The sequence below is a fragment of the Cervus canadensis genome, chromosome 1, assembly GCF_019320065.1.
Source record: "Cervus canadensis isolate Bull #8, Minnesota chromosome 1, ASM1932006v1, whole genome shotgun sequence".
In the NCBI taxonomy this organism is placed as follows: domain Eukaryota; kingdom Metazoa; phylum Chordata; class Mammalia; order Artiodactyla; family Cervidae; genus Cervus; species Cervus canadensis.
In genome coordinates, this window is record NC_057386.1 from 107,990,015 (window position 1) to 108,009,415 (window position 19,401).

The window sequence follows — 19,401 nt, forward strand, 5'->3', positions numbered from 1 at the left end:
CATGAGACAAGTGCTCCGGCCTGGTGCACTGGGAAGACCCAGAGGAATCGGGTGGAGAGGGAGATGGGAGGGGGGATCGGGATGGGGAATAAGTGTAAATCTATGGCTGATTCATATCAATGTATGACAAAACCCACTGAAATGTTGTGAAGCAATTAGCCTCCAACTAATAAAAAAATTAAAAAAAAAAAAAAAAGAAAATGCTATAAAAAAATTAAAAAAAAAGAAAAAAAAAATTCATCTTAAAGATGAATCAAAATACCTCTCCTGTTGTTTCAAAATACTCCAGTGGAGAATACTGTCTGGATTGGATAATGGGGAAACAAGCATGGTCTTTCTTTTTTCAGCTGCAGCCTGGGGCATGTGGGATTTGAATTCCCTGACCAGGCATGGAAGCGTGGAGTCTTAACTTCTGGACTGCCAGGGAAGTCCCAAGAATGGCCTTGTTGATAGTTGTTGAAGCTGGAGACATGAAGTATGTGTGTGTGTGGGGGGGGGGGGCGGGGGAAGCTATTAATTGTATTATTCTACTTTTGTATATGTTTGGATTTTTTCACAATAAAAATAAGTAGTTTCTTATTTTTCCTTAGCACAGCTGAAACAAGCTGAAAATTTTTTTCCCCAAAAACAGCCTAGATACTAAGAGGTAATGAAATGGAAATGAATGGACAAGCAACAAGAAGCTTAAAAAATGGGCTGCAACTTAAGATTTGTGATTCTGCTTTAGCTTGCTCTTCCTGAGGTTTTCAGATAGCATTGTACTTAGTCTCCTAAGATAGTTATGGTTTAGACTCAAAGCATTGACAAGCCTCTTTGAGCAGCTTGCCAGGGTTCCTGTCCTTGAGGCCGCCTCTGTACTGAGGACCCACCGCCAACTCTCTATTTTTGGCCTTGCCATGAGGCATGCAGGGTCTTAGTTCCCCAACCGGGAATCAAACCTGCACCTCCTGCGCTGGAAGCACAGTCTTAACCACTGGACCGCCAGTGAAGTCCCCCCACCACTGAATTTTATTTTTTTAATAATTTGTTTTCCTTTTCTGTAGGGAGTCTTCATGGCTGCGCCGGTTTTTCTCTAGTTGCGGCGCACAGGCTTCTCGTTGAGGCAGCCCCTGCTGCACGGAAGGGCTCTAGAGGGCAGGGCTCAATGGTTAATGCCGCTCAGGCCCAGCTGCGCCATGGCTTGTGGGATCTTACCAGATCAGGGATCCAACCCATGTCTCCTCCACTGATAGGCAGGTTCTTTACCCACCGAGTCACAAGGAAAGCCCCCCACCCCACCCCACTGACTTTTGATTCTCCCCTGTCTGGTCCAACACTGCAAGTGATGGTTAAGGCCAGACAGTCTTCCCAGACTGCTGCCTTGCTGAGGACCCAGAAGAACAGTGTCTATCCCTTGTTCCTGCCCTAGATTCTTTGCTGGCAAAGATGCTGAGGGTAGAAGAGGCCTGACTATGTAGGGGGAGATGCAGCAAGCACACTCATCGCGCTGACTTGATCGAGTCGGTGGTTCTCAGGTGTGGTCTCCACAAACAGTGCTTGACCACTGCCTGACCACTGCCTGGATTAGACTTGACCTTGGAGACCCTCCTCTGCCTCTCACCCTGCAGTTCTCCGTCACTACTCCCCCATGCTTCACATATATTTCTAAATTTTTCTCCCTAAAACAAAAGAGGAGCTTATTGGTTATTTTCTTTCCCCCCCTCCTATTAGTTTGCTACTGCAATATTAATAAAATAATGTCCACATCCCCTTTATAATTTCCCATGACGCACTATTTAAAATATCAATGTGCCAATCTCTTCTTTCCCAGGGGGACACCTCTGCAGGAGGCTTGGCTGCTGTATTTGGAAGCTCTACCGACCCCTCTAGAAAACAGTGGCCGACTTTACTTCAGTGTCTTGAAGTCTGGTCATGGTTCCCCCTGGCATTTTCTAACCTAGTGTTAATTGCTCTGACACCTCTTCTATAAAATATCCATTTTCTCGGACTTCCCTGGTGGTCCAGTGGCTAAGACTCTGTGCCCCCAACGCAGGGGCCCAGGATTGATCCCTGGTCAGGGAACTAAGATTCTGTGGACCACAACCAAGTGTTCGCATACCATAATGTAGATCCCGTGAGCTGCAACTTAGACTCGACACAGCCATGTAGGTAAATTATTTTTTTTAAGTCCACTTTCTTGTCACTTGAGCCGAAAGGCAGCTTGTCTTGTTTCTCTTGATTTCAGAGCATTCTGGAGTGCCTTTCGTGAAATGCCCTAGAGGCACACTGATTCCCTCTCTCATTCCTTCTCAGTCACTGCTTTGCAACACTTTAGACCGGGCATCCCCAAATTTTCCTCTCAGGATCCAGAGTGTAAATATCTAAGGCTTTGCAGGACAAAGAGGAAAATCAAGAAACAGTACGTAATCTTGCTCCAGCCTCCTGCTCCCCCTCCCCGGCTCCGGTAGACAATGGAAAATGGGAGCATCTTAACACTTCAGGGGATCTGCACCCCCTGTTTTTATCAATCTGGAACATTGTCTTGCCTAATGAGAAAATTTTTCTGCAATTTTTTAAAAGGAAGTTCAAAATATCATAGTAGTCGAGTGTAGATGTTTCATCATCCAAGTATACTAGGGAGAATAATGGAATTCATTTGGGATAATGTTTCACTTCCTTGGGTTTCAATGTCAGTGTCCCCTAACGTTGACGTGTTGAGCTGCCAGTGCTGAGTTATATGTAATTAGGCTCTGATTCGTCTTTGAAAATGTCTTGCACCCAGATGGTACTGCCGATACTGCATGGTTTTAATTGAGCATGTTCACTGTGGGATGAAAGTGAAAGAATTAGTTGCTCAGTCCTCTCCAACTCTCTGCGACCCCATGGACTGCAGCCTGTCAGGCTCTTCTGGCCATGGGATTCTCCAGGCAAGAATACTGGAGTGAGTAGCCATTCCCTTCTCCAGGGGATCTTCCTGACCAGAGATTGAACCCAGGTCTCCTGCGTTGCTGGCAGATTCTTTACCGTGTGGAGGCACCAGGGAAGCCAGACTGTGGGATGGTATGTATAGAATTCTCTGAGATTCTTCTTTGGACATTTGCCTTTTAGCTTGTTGTTATGAATACATTGCAGATTAATCATCTTCAATTGAAGTTGGGTGGGAACTCCTGAATTGCCCAATTAAATAGATTTTGAAATATGGAAGTTTCCATTGCGCTTGACATCAAGGTCCGAAAAATTCTGCTGGAACTGTAGTTACAGCTCAGAAAATACCTCTGATGCAAATCTGTGTGGGAATGAGATCTTGCTTCTTGTTCTAACTTCGACAGCACAGGAAGTGTATAAACCAGCTTAACATTCCTTTTGATTCAAAACAATATTAGTTATTGTCAGAATGACTTTGTCGAAGTATACATTTCACATACAAGCACTGTTTTGCCCTGTCATTTCATTCTATTTTATCGGCCGAGCTACACAACTCATAGGGCTCTTAGTTCCCTGACCAGGGACTGAACCCAGGCCCTCCGCAGGGCAAGGGCCGAGTGGTAATCCCTGGACCACCAGGGAGGCCTCAGGGAACATCATTTTAATGTCAGTGGTGGACAGAAAATTGCAATCCCGAGTTCCCCTTTCCTCACACAAAATGAAAACCTCAAAAGCCAGTCAGAAAGCGCGAACACTTCCTCCTCAGGACCCTCTGTACACATTTCGGGTTCCTACACGTCATAAAGGCAGTTCCCCATGGGGTCGCAAAGAGCTGGACACGAGTGAAGTGACTTGGCACGCACATGGACCTCCTTGTTCTGAAAATGAAGACTTTAAGAAAATGTAATGTAGTTTCTGGCTGTGCTGGGTCTTCGTCACCGTGCAGGCTTCTTCTCTAGCTGCAGGGCTCCGGCTGCTCATTGCGGTGGCTTCTCTTGTTGAGAAGCCAGAAAATGGCTTGGTGGTGGTTGCTCTAGGGCCCATGGGCTTCAGTCGTTTTGGCTCAGGGCCTCCAGAGCACAGGATCAATACTTGCGGTGCACGGGAGCTTAGCTGCTCCACGACTTGTGGGATCTTCTCAGATCAGGGATTGGTCCATGTCTCCTGCATTGGCAGGAGGATTCTTTACCACTGAGCCACCAGGGAAGGTGGAAGACTGTTTCTGTTTAAACTCAGGGATCGCCCAAGATCCTCTCCACTCTTAGAGCAAAGTCTATTAACTGCAGTGATGATTCAGCCCTCCTGCGATCAGGCAATCGGATCCGCCCATTCCTGCAGCACTAGAGTGACTCAGCGATCTTAGGAGGGTTTACTCACCACGGACTCACGGTGTAACCATCTTTCCTAGGCCAGCTTTCTGCCCCGAGGATTAGAAACCCTGATTCAAAATAGTCGAAGCAGTAAGGGTACCTGTCATTCCCCATAACACGAGGTCTGGAGTCAGGCAGCTCAAGAGCCAGGATGAGGACTTCCCTGGTGGTCCACTGGCTAGGACTCCTGCTCCTGATGTAGGGGGCCCAGGATCGATTCCTGGTCTGGGAACTAGCTCCCACATGCCACAACTAAGACCCAGTGCAGCGAAAAAAAGAGCCAGGGTGTCCAGACACTGGGTTTGCTTCTTTGATTTTCTTGGTCTAAATACCTTCAGCTTTTGACTTCATCCTACAGCTGATAGCTACGTGGCCACAGTCACCCGTCATGGGGTCAAAGGTGAAAACACACAGCCCTGCCTGGCAGTGCTCAGTCTAGAGAACAACAAAGCTTCTGAAAGAGAAGCTTCTGATTTTAACCTGGTTTCTCCAGTAGCCTGCCTTCCTGCAGGGAGAGGATGGGTTTTCAGCGGTGGAAGAATTTTACTCCCCCTGCCCGAGTTTAACCAAGGTATTGTTCAATTGCTCAGTCACTCCCTACTCTGTGTGACCCCTTGGACTGCAGGATGCCAGGAATTCCCTTCCTTCACTGTCTTCGAGAGTTTGCTCACATTCATGTCCACTGAGTCAGTGATGCCTTCCAACCATCTCACCCTCTGCCACCCCGTTCTCCTGCCTTCAATCTTTCCCAGCATCCGGGTCGTTTCCAATGAGTCGGCTCTTCACACCAGGTGGTCAAAGCACTGGAGCTTCAGCTTCAGCATCAGTCCTTTCAATGAACACTCAGGGTTGGTTTCCTTCAGGATTGATGGGTTTGATCTCCCTGCTATCCAGGGGACTCTCAAGTCTTGTCCAATACCACAGTTCAAAAGTTGGACCATAAAGAAGACTGAGTGCTGAAGAACTGATGCTTTCAAACTGAGGTATAGTTGACATATAACCCTGTAAGTTTCAGGCATACAGCATACTGTTTAGATATATGCATATATTGTAAAATAATCACCATGATAAATTTGGTTAACATCCATCACTTCATCCAGTTTTCCTTTAAAAAGAAAGTATTTATTATTTGGCTGCACCTGGTCTTAGCTGCAGCAGGTGAGATCTTTATTTGCAGCATGTGGGATCTAGTTCCCTGTCAGGGATCATTTGATCCCAGGCCCCCTCCATTGGGAGTAGTCTTAGCTATGGGGAAGTCCTTCAATTATTATTATTTTTTTAATCCCTTCTCTCAATTTATCCCCCTCTCCACCCTCCATTTTTTTCTTCTGATGAGAACTTTTACGATTTATACTCTCAGCGACTTCTTTTTCCCCTTATGTTTGGCCACATGGTATGAATCTTAGTTTCCCGACCTGGGATGGAACCTGCGTCCCCTGCACTGGAAGGTGGATTCTTAACCACTGGACCATCAAGAAATCACCCCCCACCCCCCGCCCCCAGTCCCCACCACAGGAGGCAGAGTCTGATTAAAAAAATCACATTTTATTTCAAGGACTATGGTCATTTTTTGAGTTGAAGGCATGAAGCCCGGGAGCTGCTCTGACACAGACTGTGAGCAGGAGCCCCGCTCGGGCGCGCTTTGAATGACTCGCTCGTCATTTGTACTCGAGACATTTCACTCATCAGAGCGGGAGACACTTAACAACACCAGTAACGTCAACTCTGCAGAAAAGGTTCACGGAGGCAAACTATAAGATTTCCACTAAACAGGTGTAGTGTACGCTTAGAATCACGTTATTCACAAAGAGAACTCAGAGAAAGCGAGACAAAGACACACTTTCCCTCTTGCCGTCCACGCTAAGTGCAGTCTCCTGGGCCACAGGACGCAGAAAAGATGCCCAGAAGCCACTACAGACCAGGGTCAGAATGCCGCCCTGGAGGAGACTGCCTCTAAGTCTGGAGCACGCGTGACGTGGAGCCAGCGAGTCAGGAAAGCCGCTCTTCGGAAGGCACGGTGTGTTTCCAGATGGACTGTGGAAATCCACATCTGTCTTTCGGACCCCTTGTGGCAAGGCAGAGGCCCCGGCCCAGCACCCCGTGTCTCCCGACACATGTGTCCAGAGGGCAGACTTGACTTCTTCTCAACCTCCGCGTGTCCCGACACGTGCGGATTCCGGAGGCCCCCGAGGTCCTCCTCTGCTCTTCAGGAACGCGAGCGGCTCTGCCGGCTGGCGGAGCAGCAGCCACTGGCCCTCGGTGGGCACGAGGCTCAGGCCTCAGAATAAGGGACTCGAACCAGAACAGAACCAGACACACGGGCCGTGTGTGTGGGGGGGACGTTTCCAGAAGAGTGAGGCCAACCCTCCCTCCACAGCTTGGGGTAAAAGGCAGGGGCAGGGGAGAGCGGCCTCACAAAGGTGCTACGTTGCCTTGAGTCAGTACAGTTGAGAACCCCATGATGCGAGAGGCAGGCTGAGTGTTTGGCAGTGGCCTCTGCGTGTTTACTGAGCCATCGCAGAAGCTTGGGTCCGGGTGTGCCGACTCACCTCCAAGGGCCCATAGTCGAGAGTGATGAGCGGGAAGTTACCCCAACACCCGCGGGGGAAGGCGCTGGGGAGGAAAACCCAGGGCTGGTGCTGGGTGCTGCAGTCACGCTTCCGAGCAGCCTTTTTGCTTGGAGGCGCCCTGAATGGGTTCAGTGTGGGCTGAGAGGATGTTTAACATTTTTCCTTTTTCCAGTTACCAGGAGAATGACCACGACGCGCTGGAGGTTAGCAGACGTGGATGGGGTCACCATCCACTGCGTCATGGACTTTCCCAGTGATACAGTGATGTGGGTCAGCCTCCCGAGGCGCCTGCAACATGACAGCTTGTCTACTTGCAGAGGTGGTCACCCTCGGAGGTGGCCAGTGTTTTTAGGAAGGGCGGGCGTCAGGGGTGGAACTTTTATATAGAAACTACTACGAAGTGCTGAGGCCTCGCTGCAGCCCCTGGCAGACCTCCAGGTCTGTCTGTGTGCTTTAAGGGGCTTGGTTTATATGTGACTGAACCTAAGCGGTAAGGTCACTGTCAGGCCAGGTTTCAAGATGAAAGGCACTGTTTCTGACCTAACACTGTCTTATCAAAATCAGTCCCTTTCACTGTCTTCAAAACATTTTAAACAATTTGTGTTTAAAAAGACCTTGTGCCTTCCATTATTTTGTTGGAGGTACCAACACAAAATCATTTAAGTTCAGAAATCAATTTTAATTAGTGCTTTTAAATGATTCTTCTTCTTCTTTAATAAAATGAGAAGCGAGAACATGTTAGGCCGGTTAGAATAACCTCTGGGCTTTTAAAAAGCCAATGCTTCTAGGCACAGCCTGTCTTGTGCGGATTCCAGTCCTAAAACTGGGGGGCAGACAACCAAGTGATGAGTCAAGGCGTGTGGCCAGCAGCGCAAGGAGAGAGGGTGGGCATCCTGGACGGGCCGGGGACCCCAGGCACGGAGTCACACTGCTGCGTGGGGGCCTGGTCCAGGGGACCCGAGGGCGGGGAGCTCGGCGGAGCACCTCTGGGGCTGCCCCGTGTGTGCTCGGGGCCGGCCAGCCACGCAGCCTGGGGCCAGGGTCGAAGCGGTTCCTGAGCCCGCTCCCAGGCTCACCTGCTCCCTGTGTGTTTCCAGGCGTCACAGGGAGCAGGGCGGGTCTGAACTCCCTTCTCCTCCTGAAATCAAACACCTGCTGAGTTCAGGGGACAGGAGGGGAGGAGGTGGTGTCTGTCCATGAAACAGCGAGGACGCCCATCCCCTCCACCCCGAACTTGCCGCTGGGCCTCTCCTGGGGCTCAGAGCATCACGATGGGCTCATGGCGGGGGAGCGTCTGCAACCTGGAGTCTCGCGGCCCTTGGCGCTCTGCCGTGGGCGGCCTGGGGGACACACATCACGTGGAGACTCTGGCTGGCCTGCCCGCCGCCCGGCCCATAGCTCTCTGGTCAGGATCCTGAGGGAAGGGGGGGCCCGTGTGCTCTAAACAAAATCTTGCGAAACCCACACTGTTACAACATCTGCAAACACATGTTAAATCACATTTTGAAGTAGTAAGTGAAGTTTCTCGGGAGTTTAAAAGACCTGTGAAATCCCTTCGCTGCAGTGGGCCAGCAGTCCGCCACCGCCTCAGAGCTGCCGCACTCTCCTCTCGGTGCTGGTGATGCTGGCGTCCAGCTTGTCCACCTTGCTCGTGAGGCGGTCAAGGATGTCGTCCTGCTCGTCAATCTCCGTCTGTATTCCCAGCGCGATGTCCTTCAGCCGGCCCAGACCCATGGACAGCTCATCTGTGGGACAGGAGGGTATGCGCAGGCCTGAGCCAAGTCAGGGCGTCGGGACCTGCACCCCAGATGCCCCTCTGTGGTCACCGGCCCCTCTTCCTGGGAGATGGTCAGGTGCCAGGGCAATGGTTACAGGTTCCAACATACACTGGTGCGAGTGAAGAAGCAATAAGTGGTCGCTGGAAAACCCCTGCTCCTGACCCCCACCAGGAGACCCACTGTCCGTACATGGACATGGTGTTTCCTCTAGAAATTCACACAGGGCCACACAACTTCCAGCTGAGTTTAAACCTGACGGCGGGTCAAGCACAGATGCAGAGCCGCACACAGGAGGTCCCCGCCTGGAAGCATGTCTGAGACATACCTCAGGCTTTACTCCTCTTTTTAATAGGTATTTCCTTTCTGTCACAAAAAGTGGTAAAAACCAGTCTCAATTCGTCTTAAGTGGAAAGGTGCCCATCAGGTCACGGTCGGCCTCGAGCACACAAAGGGCTTTGTCAGCAGAGTGGCACAGAGCGCTGACCGTGAGCGGGGCGGGGCCAGAGAGGGCCCTGGGGTCCCCGCGGCTGTGCCAACCGCGGAGGGGCGTCCTGACCCGACTGACTGTCCGGGTGAAGGTAAAGCTCCTTCATGAGTTTTGTGACTGTATGTGCAAGCGTGTGCACGTGTTTGCCTGCAGATATGTGTGCGAGTGTGTGCATTTGTGTGCCTACAGGAGTGCAAGTGTGAGCACGCGTACAGCGAGTGGGGGACACACCCAGAGCTGCTCTCTGCCCTTTCACCAGGAAAGAGCGGGGGAAACAGAAGAGGGTGCTCTGTAGCCTCTTCACTAAGTTACAGATAAAAGGTAACTAAAGCAGGTGGGCGTGGGGCCGGGTGAAGGGGGGCGGGCAGAGCCCAGGCCCTGTCCCTGCTGCTGTCACCGCCCAGAGGTGGGGACGGAGGCAGGCGGGCAGACCCTAGAAGGGGTGAGGGTCTGGGAGCCGTGCAGCCGTGGGGTGGGGTGGGGGGCAGACCCCGGGGGCTCGGCACAGGTGAGTGCGGAGGCGGTGGCACTCTGGGCTCACCGAGGTTGCTGTCGATCCTCTGGTGACAGGCGCGAAGATGCGGGTTCCGTGGGTAGTCCTCGGAGCTCAGAGCTGAACAAGCTCCTCCAGGGACGGAGTCTGGGTTGATAAAGAGACACAGGGAGGATGGTTAACGGACAACCCTTGAAGAGTCGCCTCATAAAACTCATCTTAATATGGACAATCGGTGGAAGGCCTAAGGCGGTCAGGTCTGAGGTCACTGAGAGAGCCGGGTGGGGATGAGGAAGGTGGGGGAAGGTGATGCTTCCTTGGGGCAGCCCTTCTGAGATCACAGACCCCCAGGTAAGGGTGGTCTGGTCAGACCCTGGCCCTCAAGCTCAGCAAAGAGCTTAGTACAGGTAACGATGTACAATGGAGTGCCCACCGTGCAAACCCGAGCAGGCTGTGGGAGAAGAAATATTAATAACACACGTCTGCTCCCAGGAAGCCTTCTCTAAACCTGCTTCTGAGCACACACGGAAAAGCCCTGGCCCTCAGGCTCTGTCTCCGGGGGCCAGCTCTCGCTAGACTCATGGTCTCTCTTTGCTTGGGGGCAGAGTGTTCACCCGCTTCCTCCAAGGCTCTCACCTCCTAGACGCCCTCTGGTCCCTCCTCTGCCAGACCCTGCAGATTGGTTGCGTCTGACACGCCTGGCTCTCTGGGGTGCATAGGAGCCCCCAGGAGGCCTCAGCTCCTCTTGAGACAAGGGACGTTTCTGGGCCTGTCATTTGACATTAATGGGGCGATCTGACACAAAACACCTTCCATCCTGTACTCCTCGCCCAGTGGCTGGGCCTCATGGGCTGCGTTAGCCGCCCCAACAAACGACCACAAGCCGAGCTCGGTTCTGGACGGTGGATGTCCAAGCCAGGCCTCCCTGGGCTCAGACCCAGGTGTCAGCAGGGTCGGTGCTCCTGCAGGCTCTGGAGGGGAAATGACTCCTGGCCCCACCCAGCCCTGGGAAGTCAGTCCTGAGGGCCGTCACTCTCTCCTCTGCCCCCTTCCCACGAGCAAAGAACCTCTATGATTTCACTGCGTCCAGTCGGAAAACCAGGACAACTCCCCTCGACGAGGCCAGCCACTTGGCAACCACACTGCCCCCTTTGCCACATGACCCAGAATATTCCAGGGGCCTGGACATTAGGTCGAGGGCATCCTGGGGGTCACAGCCTACTCAGCAAAGGTGCTTCTCCGCCGGAAAAGCTGGGAGCTGCTCGGGCCAGGCTCCCACTTCCTTATCGCTCTCTCCATGGGGGAAGGGGCCAAACCCTGCAATAATGCCCACTCCCAGCTCCCCGAGAGAGCCGCTGGGCCCTGCCACCCCACCCTGGCCCAAGGTGTCCCTGAAAACCTGAGTCCTGGAGCTTCCTGAGGTTCGGGTGGCTGGCCTGGTACTGTGCCTCCTGCTCTTTACTGGAGCTGATGGCCTCTTTCAACCTTTAGATAAAAGTTAAGAGAAAAAGAAAACTTTCAGAGGAAAGAAGAACCACCTGTGATGATGCAATCAGTCTTCCCAGCAGCGCCCGTGTGAGAAAGGCAAACGCCTCCTCTGACCAAACTACAAATGAGCGGTCTGATTGTCGTTGTCGAGTTGCTCAGTCGCTCCGACTCTTTGCAACCACACTGACTGCAGCCTGCCAGGCTCCTCTGTCCATGGGATTCTCCAGGCAAGAATGCTGGAGTGGGTTGCCATTTCCTCCTCCAGGGGATCTTCCCAATGCTGGAACTGAACCTGCGTCTCTGGCACCACCTGCATTGGCAGGCAGATTCCTTACCACTGAGGAACCAGGGTAGCCTGGATGTCCTGATGCCAACTATGAAAACACTGAGTAAGCAGAGCAACCTAAAAGTTTTGTGTTACAGTAGGCAGGGTGTAGATTTTCTGTATCATGGCGAAATTGTTTTTATGATAAAAGAGCTAATAACCTGACATAGAAACAACAGATCACTTGTTTTAGCAGAAACTCAATTCTTTTATGTTTGAGTACCTGACATTTATATGTCTGCCAACATTGCACATGTGATTTTATCATATCTCTAGCCAAAATTTGAAGCAGATAATCTTTAATTTTAAAGTGATAATCAATGGGCAACTTGGATTAGGCATGGGAAAATTTGACGTGAAGGCTTTTTAAAGCAACAATGCTGGAAAGCAAGTCACCTCGACACTGGTTAGAATGAACATTCTCTTTCAAACCACTGGGAGTAGGAGTTTAGAGGGACCCAATTCATGCACAGTAGGCAGACTGGACGGCGGTCGGGTCCGCACTCTCAGGAGTAGCGCAGAACACTTGTTTCAACGTGCCTCAGGACAAATGCCTCCCGGTGGGTGACTTTCAGGGTCCCTAGGGCCCTTTAAGGCACAAGAAGTGGTCTGAACGCCTTGTCCACTCGCACCAAACCCCCTTCTGCTGCTTCTCGCTGGCTGGCCAGGCGCCTGCTCACCTGCCACTGGGCTGGGGGGCGAGCATGCCATTCTGCGCAGGCAGGGTCTCCGCGGGTTTGGACCTGAAGTAATTGACGAGCCCCCCGAACACACTCTTGATGGAGTTGATGTGCTTCTGGCTGGTCTTCAGGTCCTGCTCCATCTTGTCCACCATCTTCTCCGTGCGCTCCAAGGCCCCTCGCTGGCGCACGAGCTCCTGGGGAGGATGAGATGGCCCAGTGTTGCACCCCCTTTAGCCCCCTGTCACCCGCAGAGGCAGGCCCTCCCTAAACCCTTGGCCAGCATACTGGGGAACACACACAGACTCGGGACTCTGTCCCAGCAGAAGCAGGAGTCAGTCCTCCTAGGTGGCTAAGAATCACCAGGGCATAGGCATCAGGCTGCTGCCCCCTGCTGTGTGCGGGATGCTGGGGCTGATGGGGGGGCAATGGGCGGCTAGTTCAGCAGGCCTGGCTGCCTACACCGCGTGTTCCCCAGGAAGGCCCTGTCTGGCCCTGTGCCCTGGACCACCCTGAAGAGTGACCTGACGTCCCTGAGTCCTCAGGCCAGCCCGACAGTTTGTGCAGGCAACGTGGTTACAGTGGGGCCTTGAGCCACACGGCGCAACATCTGGAGAGGCCAGGTGGGCAGCTGAGCCAGGGGAGGACGCACGTCGCCCCAGGAAGTGCTGGCTGCGCACAGCTCCTCGGGGAGAGCACGGATGGAGCCTGTGCTGGCTCTCCCAGACTCTGCCTACCAGCCTGTCCTCTGGGTGATGCTGACCTGCACCCTTCTGCTGTAACAAACTACAGTGGCAAGGATAACAGCTCAGCCGATTCTATAAGTCCTTCCAGGGGAACATTAAACCTGAGGGTGGTCTTCAGGACACCCAACATGGCCTCTGGAGAGCAGACAGCCCCTCGGCTTCCCAAGTGCATCACCTGCCCAGCAAAGCAAGGTCCCCCTGGATGCCATGGAGGCCACGAGTGGACATTCCAGGAAGGAGGAGCAGACACGGCCGGCTGCTATGGTACTGGCGTGTGATGTACGACCTGCTGGGACAATGACAACCTGGCCACACAAGGGGCCTCCTTATGGCTAGGGAGCCAGCAAGTTTGACCCTGGAACTTTTCTTTCTTTTAGCCGCACCACGCTGCACACGGGATCTTAGTTCCCTCACCAGGGATCAAGCCCGCGCCCCCTGCAGTGGAAGTGAGGAGTCTTAACCACTGGACCGCCAGGGAAGTCCCTCCCTGATCCTAAAACTTTTCAACTCGATCATCAATAGTGTATTAAAAAAAAAAAAAAATCAACAAAGTAATAAATCCAGAAGAGATCTACTTCCTCCAGAGCCACAGGGCTCAGGTCATCCTTTTTCCTGCATCCCTCCCCCCAGAGCTGGGTCACCTGCTCACCTGCCAGCTATTTAGGAAGTACCTATTACATGGAGGGCCACTATGCTGGCAAGTGTGGGAGCAGAAAGCTGAGCACGACACAGTTCCTCCTCCACAGTCAGAAACCAACTGGGAATCACCCAGCTGAGCAGCTGTCTGCCACTCTCCATCAGCTTCTGCTTCAGGACAGGCCTGTGCGAAGAACTCTGGCCACATCAGAACCAGCCCAGGCTCCCTTGGAGGGGAGCCTCTGGTTAGGATCGCCCTCACCTGGAGAGTGGGAGGGTCTGCCCAGAGGATGAGGGAGTCCTCTAAGTCATGGAGCCCCCAAGACAGACAGCAGAGATGGCCTCTGTTCCCAGACTAGAAAGGTGTTCTCCTGGGCCCACCTCTCTGAGTCGAACGCCCAGTGGGGCTTTGGTGACTGTCGAGTGTGGAGAGACACCACCGAGGGGAGGGGCCTGCAGGAGACTGTGTGCAGGTGTGCTGGCTGCGCCAGGATGCTCTCAGCGGGGTGTTGGCCGTGATGCTCTCAGTGGCCCAGCTCCACATCTGCACATGGTCTCCTGCAGGCCTCTCCCCAACTCCCTTTCTGCCGATGCTACCATGCTGGCCACTCAGGCCCTGGTCCAACGTTTGTTGATGGACTCAGACCATCAACGTGAACTGAGACCCGGGCCCCACAAAACGTCAGTGGCCAGAGCGGGGCAGGCAGTCTCCCTGGCCAGGGTGGTGAAAGGGCTCACAAAGACTGTGTCCACATGGGACACAAACAGGCAAAGGCCCGGCATCAGGAGACTGGCTGCAGAGACACAGGTCATCCACTAGAGGGACCACGACACAGCCCAGAGTACAGAGAGTGCGGGAATTCCCTGGCGATTCAGTGGTTAGGACCCTGTGCTTCCACTGTTGGGTCTGGGTTTGATCCCTGGTGGGGAACTAAGATTCTACAGGCGGCAGGGTGGGAAAAGCAGCAGGTCTCACGTTGCTAGGGAAATGCCCTCCACCCTGCTAAACAATGTGCCATCTAGCACATACAGAACACTTCTGCTCAAGTTAAAATTAAAAAAGAAAAAAAAGGGAAATGATGACAAGTGTATCTTCACACATAGAATCCCTCCACAGGGACACAGAAGGGGCAGAAGTAAGTGGCTGGGAGCGGGGAGGCGGGGTGGGAGGAGCCTTTGCAGCCTTCCACATGTCCTCTGCTTTGAAGGCTATGACTGGATTATTGTCACAGAAATTAAAACTCAGGAAAAGAGAAGAAACAAAGCGTGCCTGTGAAGGAGAGAGCCGGGTGGCCCACAAGTCTCTGTGGTTCTGGACGGTGCTCCTCAGGCCGGCCCACTTTGCCTCAGTCCTCTGGGGTCAGGACCCGAGGTGATCGCCTCCCTGAGAGGTGACCCCTGCAGGTTTCTCACGAGAAGGGCAGCTCTCCCTTGAGAGGTGACCTGAGTGACTTTCCCGCTGCTGGCACACTGGGCCTTAATTATGACCTTCCTGACCTAAAAAAGTCAAGTCTCAACCCTTCAAAAATTGTGTCCTGTTGTGACATGTCTCAGTGCTGGGTATGTGGTGGGTTCCCATCTGAGTCGGGAGGTTAGTGGATCAGGTGACTTGGATCAGCTGGGACAGAGCTCACCCCACCTCCCAGGAAAAGAAAAGAGTGATGAGAGAGATTTAGAACACTTGGAGAGTATGGGGTGGGGTGGGGTGGGGTGGGGTGGGGGTGCTGACCAGTCCTGCTTCCGAGAGCTGATGAATGAGAACTGATTCAGCCCTGGGCAGTGTCAGTGTGTGATAACATGATGGCAGAGCCTGGCACCTGCCCAGTCCCCATCACGCTGCACCTCTTGGACAAAACCTGGCTTGGCCAGGTCAAGCCTCACGGCCTGAGGAGCTGCCCTGTCGTTGCTCTCATGGTCCCCATCATTGGAGAGAAGGACCCTGGGGGGTGGCATGGGGCCTGTCCCCACAGTCCCTGTGTTTTTGGCACTCCCGACCTTCCCTCTGACTGCACCAGGTCCCAAGCTCCTCCTCCAGGCCCTTTCCTGGAAGCTTCCTGGGCAGCACTTCCCTGCTCAGGAGCCCTGGAGCTGCAGGGCCTGGCCAGTGTGCAACTTGGCTCCTCTCTCCCTCAGGAACGTCCCTCCTCCTCTCATCTACACCTGAGCCATAGAAGTCAGATTCCAAGGTCTCCTCTGCTTCGGTATTCTTCTTGTTCCTCTGGCTTCCTACTTCACCTGTTCTTAGTTGTCAGAGAGGCCTTTTTAAACAGTTCTCTGTTGACATTCTTGGGCCTGGGCCCTTTAACCATGCGACCCTTCCACCTGGGCCCTAAGACCTCAGGGAATCCTCCCAAATGTAAGTCAACACCTTCTATTTAGATTCCAACATAGGAATCCAACAAACACAAGATAAACTCCCTTAGCGAGGCTAAAGACAGGCAGGATGGGCCATTTAAGGATATGGCAACAGGAAGTGGCAGTGGGAGAATGCTGGGATGGACCTCAAAATCCTAAGAGACTGCAAGTGACCAGCTCTGAGGGAAGTGTGCCAAAAGAGAAAATTATGAAGAGACGCAGTGAGAAAAACAATGAGCTACAAATGCTTAAAGTTAATTATTTTTAGCTGATATAGCAGTAACTTTTCTGTTATTACATTCTTAAGAACATTTAAAAATAAGGCCCAATCTCAGCGTTTCATTAGTGGGCTGGGGCGAGAACTGCAGTGGCTAAGAAACAACAGCTCTCACCCAAGGTCCTAACACCTCTGAAACCACCTATGGATGCGGAGGAGGAGGACAGGTGAGTTGGTGCCGCTGAGAGTCACAGACCGCACCTGTATGGCTAGGACGTCTTGGCTGGGATGGGCAAGGAAACCTAAGGGCCTGGAGACTCGACCCGACTCGGACTCTGGGGCACTCAGCAGCATCCAGGCAGACAAGACCCCTCTGCTCCCCTTCCGGCGAGCTGGAGAGGCGCTCGGTGCCAGAAAGAACCCAAAGACCCATCTCCTCGGATGCTTGACACCATAGGCGCAGGAGGAAGGGCTGAAGCCCTCGGGCCCCGGCCTCTGCCCAGGAGACGTGTAAAAGGAACAGACACTCCACGTCCCTAACCCGGGCTCTGCTGTCCAGAGTCTCTACTTACCTGAACCTGACAGCGTGGACATGCCTCTCGGCAACAAGTAGGAAAAAACAACAACACTCCAGCGGACTAAACTCCAGAGATCGCCGGGAGCAAACTGCCCCTACGGGCGTGAAGACAGCGTCTCTTACCGTCGCTGACAGACTGTTACCGACCGTCCAGTCACCAGAGCTCACGACCCGTCCTGGCTGACCGGGCGAGCTCCCGCACCGCCGGAGACAGCGCACTCACCTCGGCGGAGGCGACCCCGATCTTCTCGGACTCGTACATGAGCGACAGGGACCTGCCGGTGCTGGCGGCCGTGGCCTCGGCCCGGCGCAGAGCCTCCTGCCGCAGGGCCTGCTGCCGGTCGGTGGGCGCGCCGGGCCCGTCCGCGAGGTCGCGGCTGTCCGACCACGGCGCCGGCCGGGCGTCCTCGTCCTCCGCGTCCTCGTCGAACGGGTTGTAGCTCCGTGGGTAGGCTGACATGGCGCCGGCGCTCGGCCCGGGACGGGCGGGAGGAGTCTGGTGCGGTCGAGGCGAGGTGAACGCTTGAGTCGCGGGGAAGAAGACGCCGCCGCCGCCACCTCGCCGAAGGCCTGAGGAAGCGTCCGCCAGCCTGCCTCAAGAGCCTCGCGAGCTGCTTCCGCCTGTGGCGCGCGGAGGCCCCGCCCCCGGAATCGACCATCGTGCCCCGCGGCGGGGAGGTTCACGCCCGTCACGCGCCGCGCAGCAGCCGGCCGCGCGGCTCCTGGCTCCCCCCTCGGTGGTGGATCCGCCCGAGGCCACGCCCCGCCGGCGTCGGCAACCGAGAGGTCACGTGGCGGGGCAGCCGGATGCGGCCGCGCCTGCGCCGTGCGTCCCGGCGCTCGCGGGCTGAGTGCGGGAAGCCGGCGGGCGGCGCCGCTTCGCGATGATGGCGGCGACCGCGGCCCGGGGAGGCGGCGGCGTTGGCGGCAGCGGTGGCGGCGGCGGCTTCGGCTCGGGCTCCGGCGCCGGCGCCTCGCGGGGTTTCTACTTCAACACTGTCCTGTCGCTGGCCCGCTCCCTGGCTGTGCAGAGACCGGCATCTCTGGAGAAGGTAGCTTGGCTGCGGGGCGCGGGCTGACAGGAGGAGGGGCCCGCGGCGCGGGAGGCGGGGCGGAGGTCTGAGGGAGGCCGAGGGGGTCCCGGCGGCCGGAGACGCCGGGGGCTCGTGAGTGAGGAGCCAGCGCGGTGAGGGGCCGCGCGGGCCGGGGCATCGGCTGGAGTGGTCGGGGCGGGGGGTAGTCCGAGGCCTGTGTGGCGGGCGCGGGCGGGGCCCGGAGATCCGGGCGGGCTGAGGCGCGGGGCTGCCTGGTGACCCCGGCGGGCGGCTCCCCGCCTCGCCGCGATGTTCCGTGACCTTGGGGCGGTGCCGCCCGCGGGACAGGGGCGCTTCTCGGCGCGTTGCCCTCGGCGGTGAAGGGCCGGCGGAGCAGCGTCTCTGAGACGTGGACCCGCTGCGCGATGTTTTTCTCTGCGGCAAGAGGGGGCGTTAGACCGGCTGAGAAGAGGGTGTTGGACCGCAGAGCTCAGCCCGGGGGTTCCTTATCTTGGGAGGACTTGAAACGAAGCCCCGAGGGTGCCTGCGATGGTGGCGGAGATGCAACCTTTCGAACGGGAAGGTCCTTGCACCGCGTTACTGGAGGTTTTCTTGGACAGGTGACCTCAACACTCAGAGCCTCTGGTGTCCTCATCTGTGACACGAAGTTCTTGAGCGTTAGATGAGCTCGAGGAGAAGGTGTCTGGCCCACGTAGGTGCTCAGTGAAGGACAGCTTTCCTCCGCCACCGGGTGTGAGGATGAAGGGGATGACATGACTCTTCCCCGGCTTCCTGGCGGGTGGAAAGAACCTTATCCAACAGTAGAAGAGCGGTTGGGGGTGGTTTTGTGGCTCTGGGGACGGGTGAAGCTAAAGAGCTGTTGCAGGCACTTTGACAGAGTGACCTGGGTCTTCCTTGACTCCTGTAGATTCTCAGACTCACAGGGGGAGCGGGTCTTGAGAAACTGATGCCAGCCTGGCTTCTCAGTCAGAGAAGGAGTGTAATCGAACAGAAAGAATATGGGTTGTAGAGATAAGACCACCTGGATTTTAATCCTGTGTCATTCACTTCCGGTAGTGCGACTCTGGGCAGCTCAGTTCACCAGTCTGGTTCTCTGCTTTTTCCTGCAAAATACAAAACACTTGATGAGAGACTTGGGAGGATCCGCAGAATGACTCGCGTAGACCTGGGTGCCTAATGAACGGTCCCTGTTGTCATTTCATGAGCCTGACTGGTGGACCACATCACTGGTTCATGAAGTCAGATCTGTGCCAGCTGGTTAGCGCATTCTCTTCCTAGGAGGAGGACCAAGACTGCTGTCAGAAGTTTGCTCGCTGGACTTGGAGAAGGGGGTGCAGCGAATTGGATGATCTTGAAGGAGGGTGTCCTGGGGCTCTTGCAAAGGCAACACGCTTCCCCACTCAGTAACTGAAAGATGCACTTTCAGCTTAGCTCTCCTGCTTCAGCCTTCTTCGCCCATCATAGGGACCTCCTGTAACTGTGACTTTGTTGTTAATAGCTTTGTCTCTTACCCTAAGGTTGATGTTGTCAAGATTACAGAATGTGTTACAATTAAATAATGTAGCTTTCAGGTTGGTAGGCTCCCTAACCATCTCTTACTCTGCCTTCTGTGTCTCTGCCTCATTTACAAACCACTGCAGGAAAGAGTTAACAGCAAGCCACCGGGACTGCTGTCTTCAGAAGGGTCTGCTCAGGAAGTTGGCCCTTGGCTGGTGTGGGG

General features: G+C 54.5%; 2 protein-coding genes across 2 annotated transcripts in view; one reads left to right on the forward strand and one right to left on the reverse strand.

Moving 5' to 3' along the window:
- Positions 1-7,502: 7,502 nt before the first annotated feature.
- Positions 7,503-17,264, reverse strand: SNAP29 (synaptosome associated protein 29). Its single transcript, XM_043490175.1, has 5 exons — positions 16,850-17,264; positions 12,096-12,292; positions 11,002-11,087; positions 9,651-9,749; positions 7,503-8,589 (listed from the first exon to the last, which is right to left on the reverse strand). The coding sequence occupies exons 1-5, from the start codon at positions 17,084-17,086 to the stop codon at positions 8,432-8,434; spliced, it is 777 nt and encodes a 258-aa protein (XP_043346110.1). The 5' UTR covers positions 17,087-17,264; the 3' UTR covers positions 7,503-8,431.
- A 176-nt stretch (positions 17,265-17,440) lies between these two features.
- PI4KA (phosphatidylinositol 4-kinase alpha) overlaps positions 17,441-19,401 on the forward strand; it is a 61,849-nt gene continuing 59,888 nt past the window's right edge. The window contains exon 1 of the mRNA XM_043490140.1: positions 17,441-17,678. Within this exon, the coding sequence (XP_043346075.1) occupies positions 17,511-17,678 (168 nt within the window). The 5' untranslated portion in view covers positions 17,441-17,510. The remainder of the gene's footprint in view (positions 17,679-19,401) is intronic.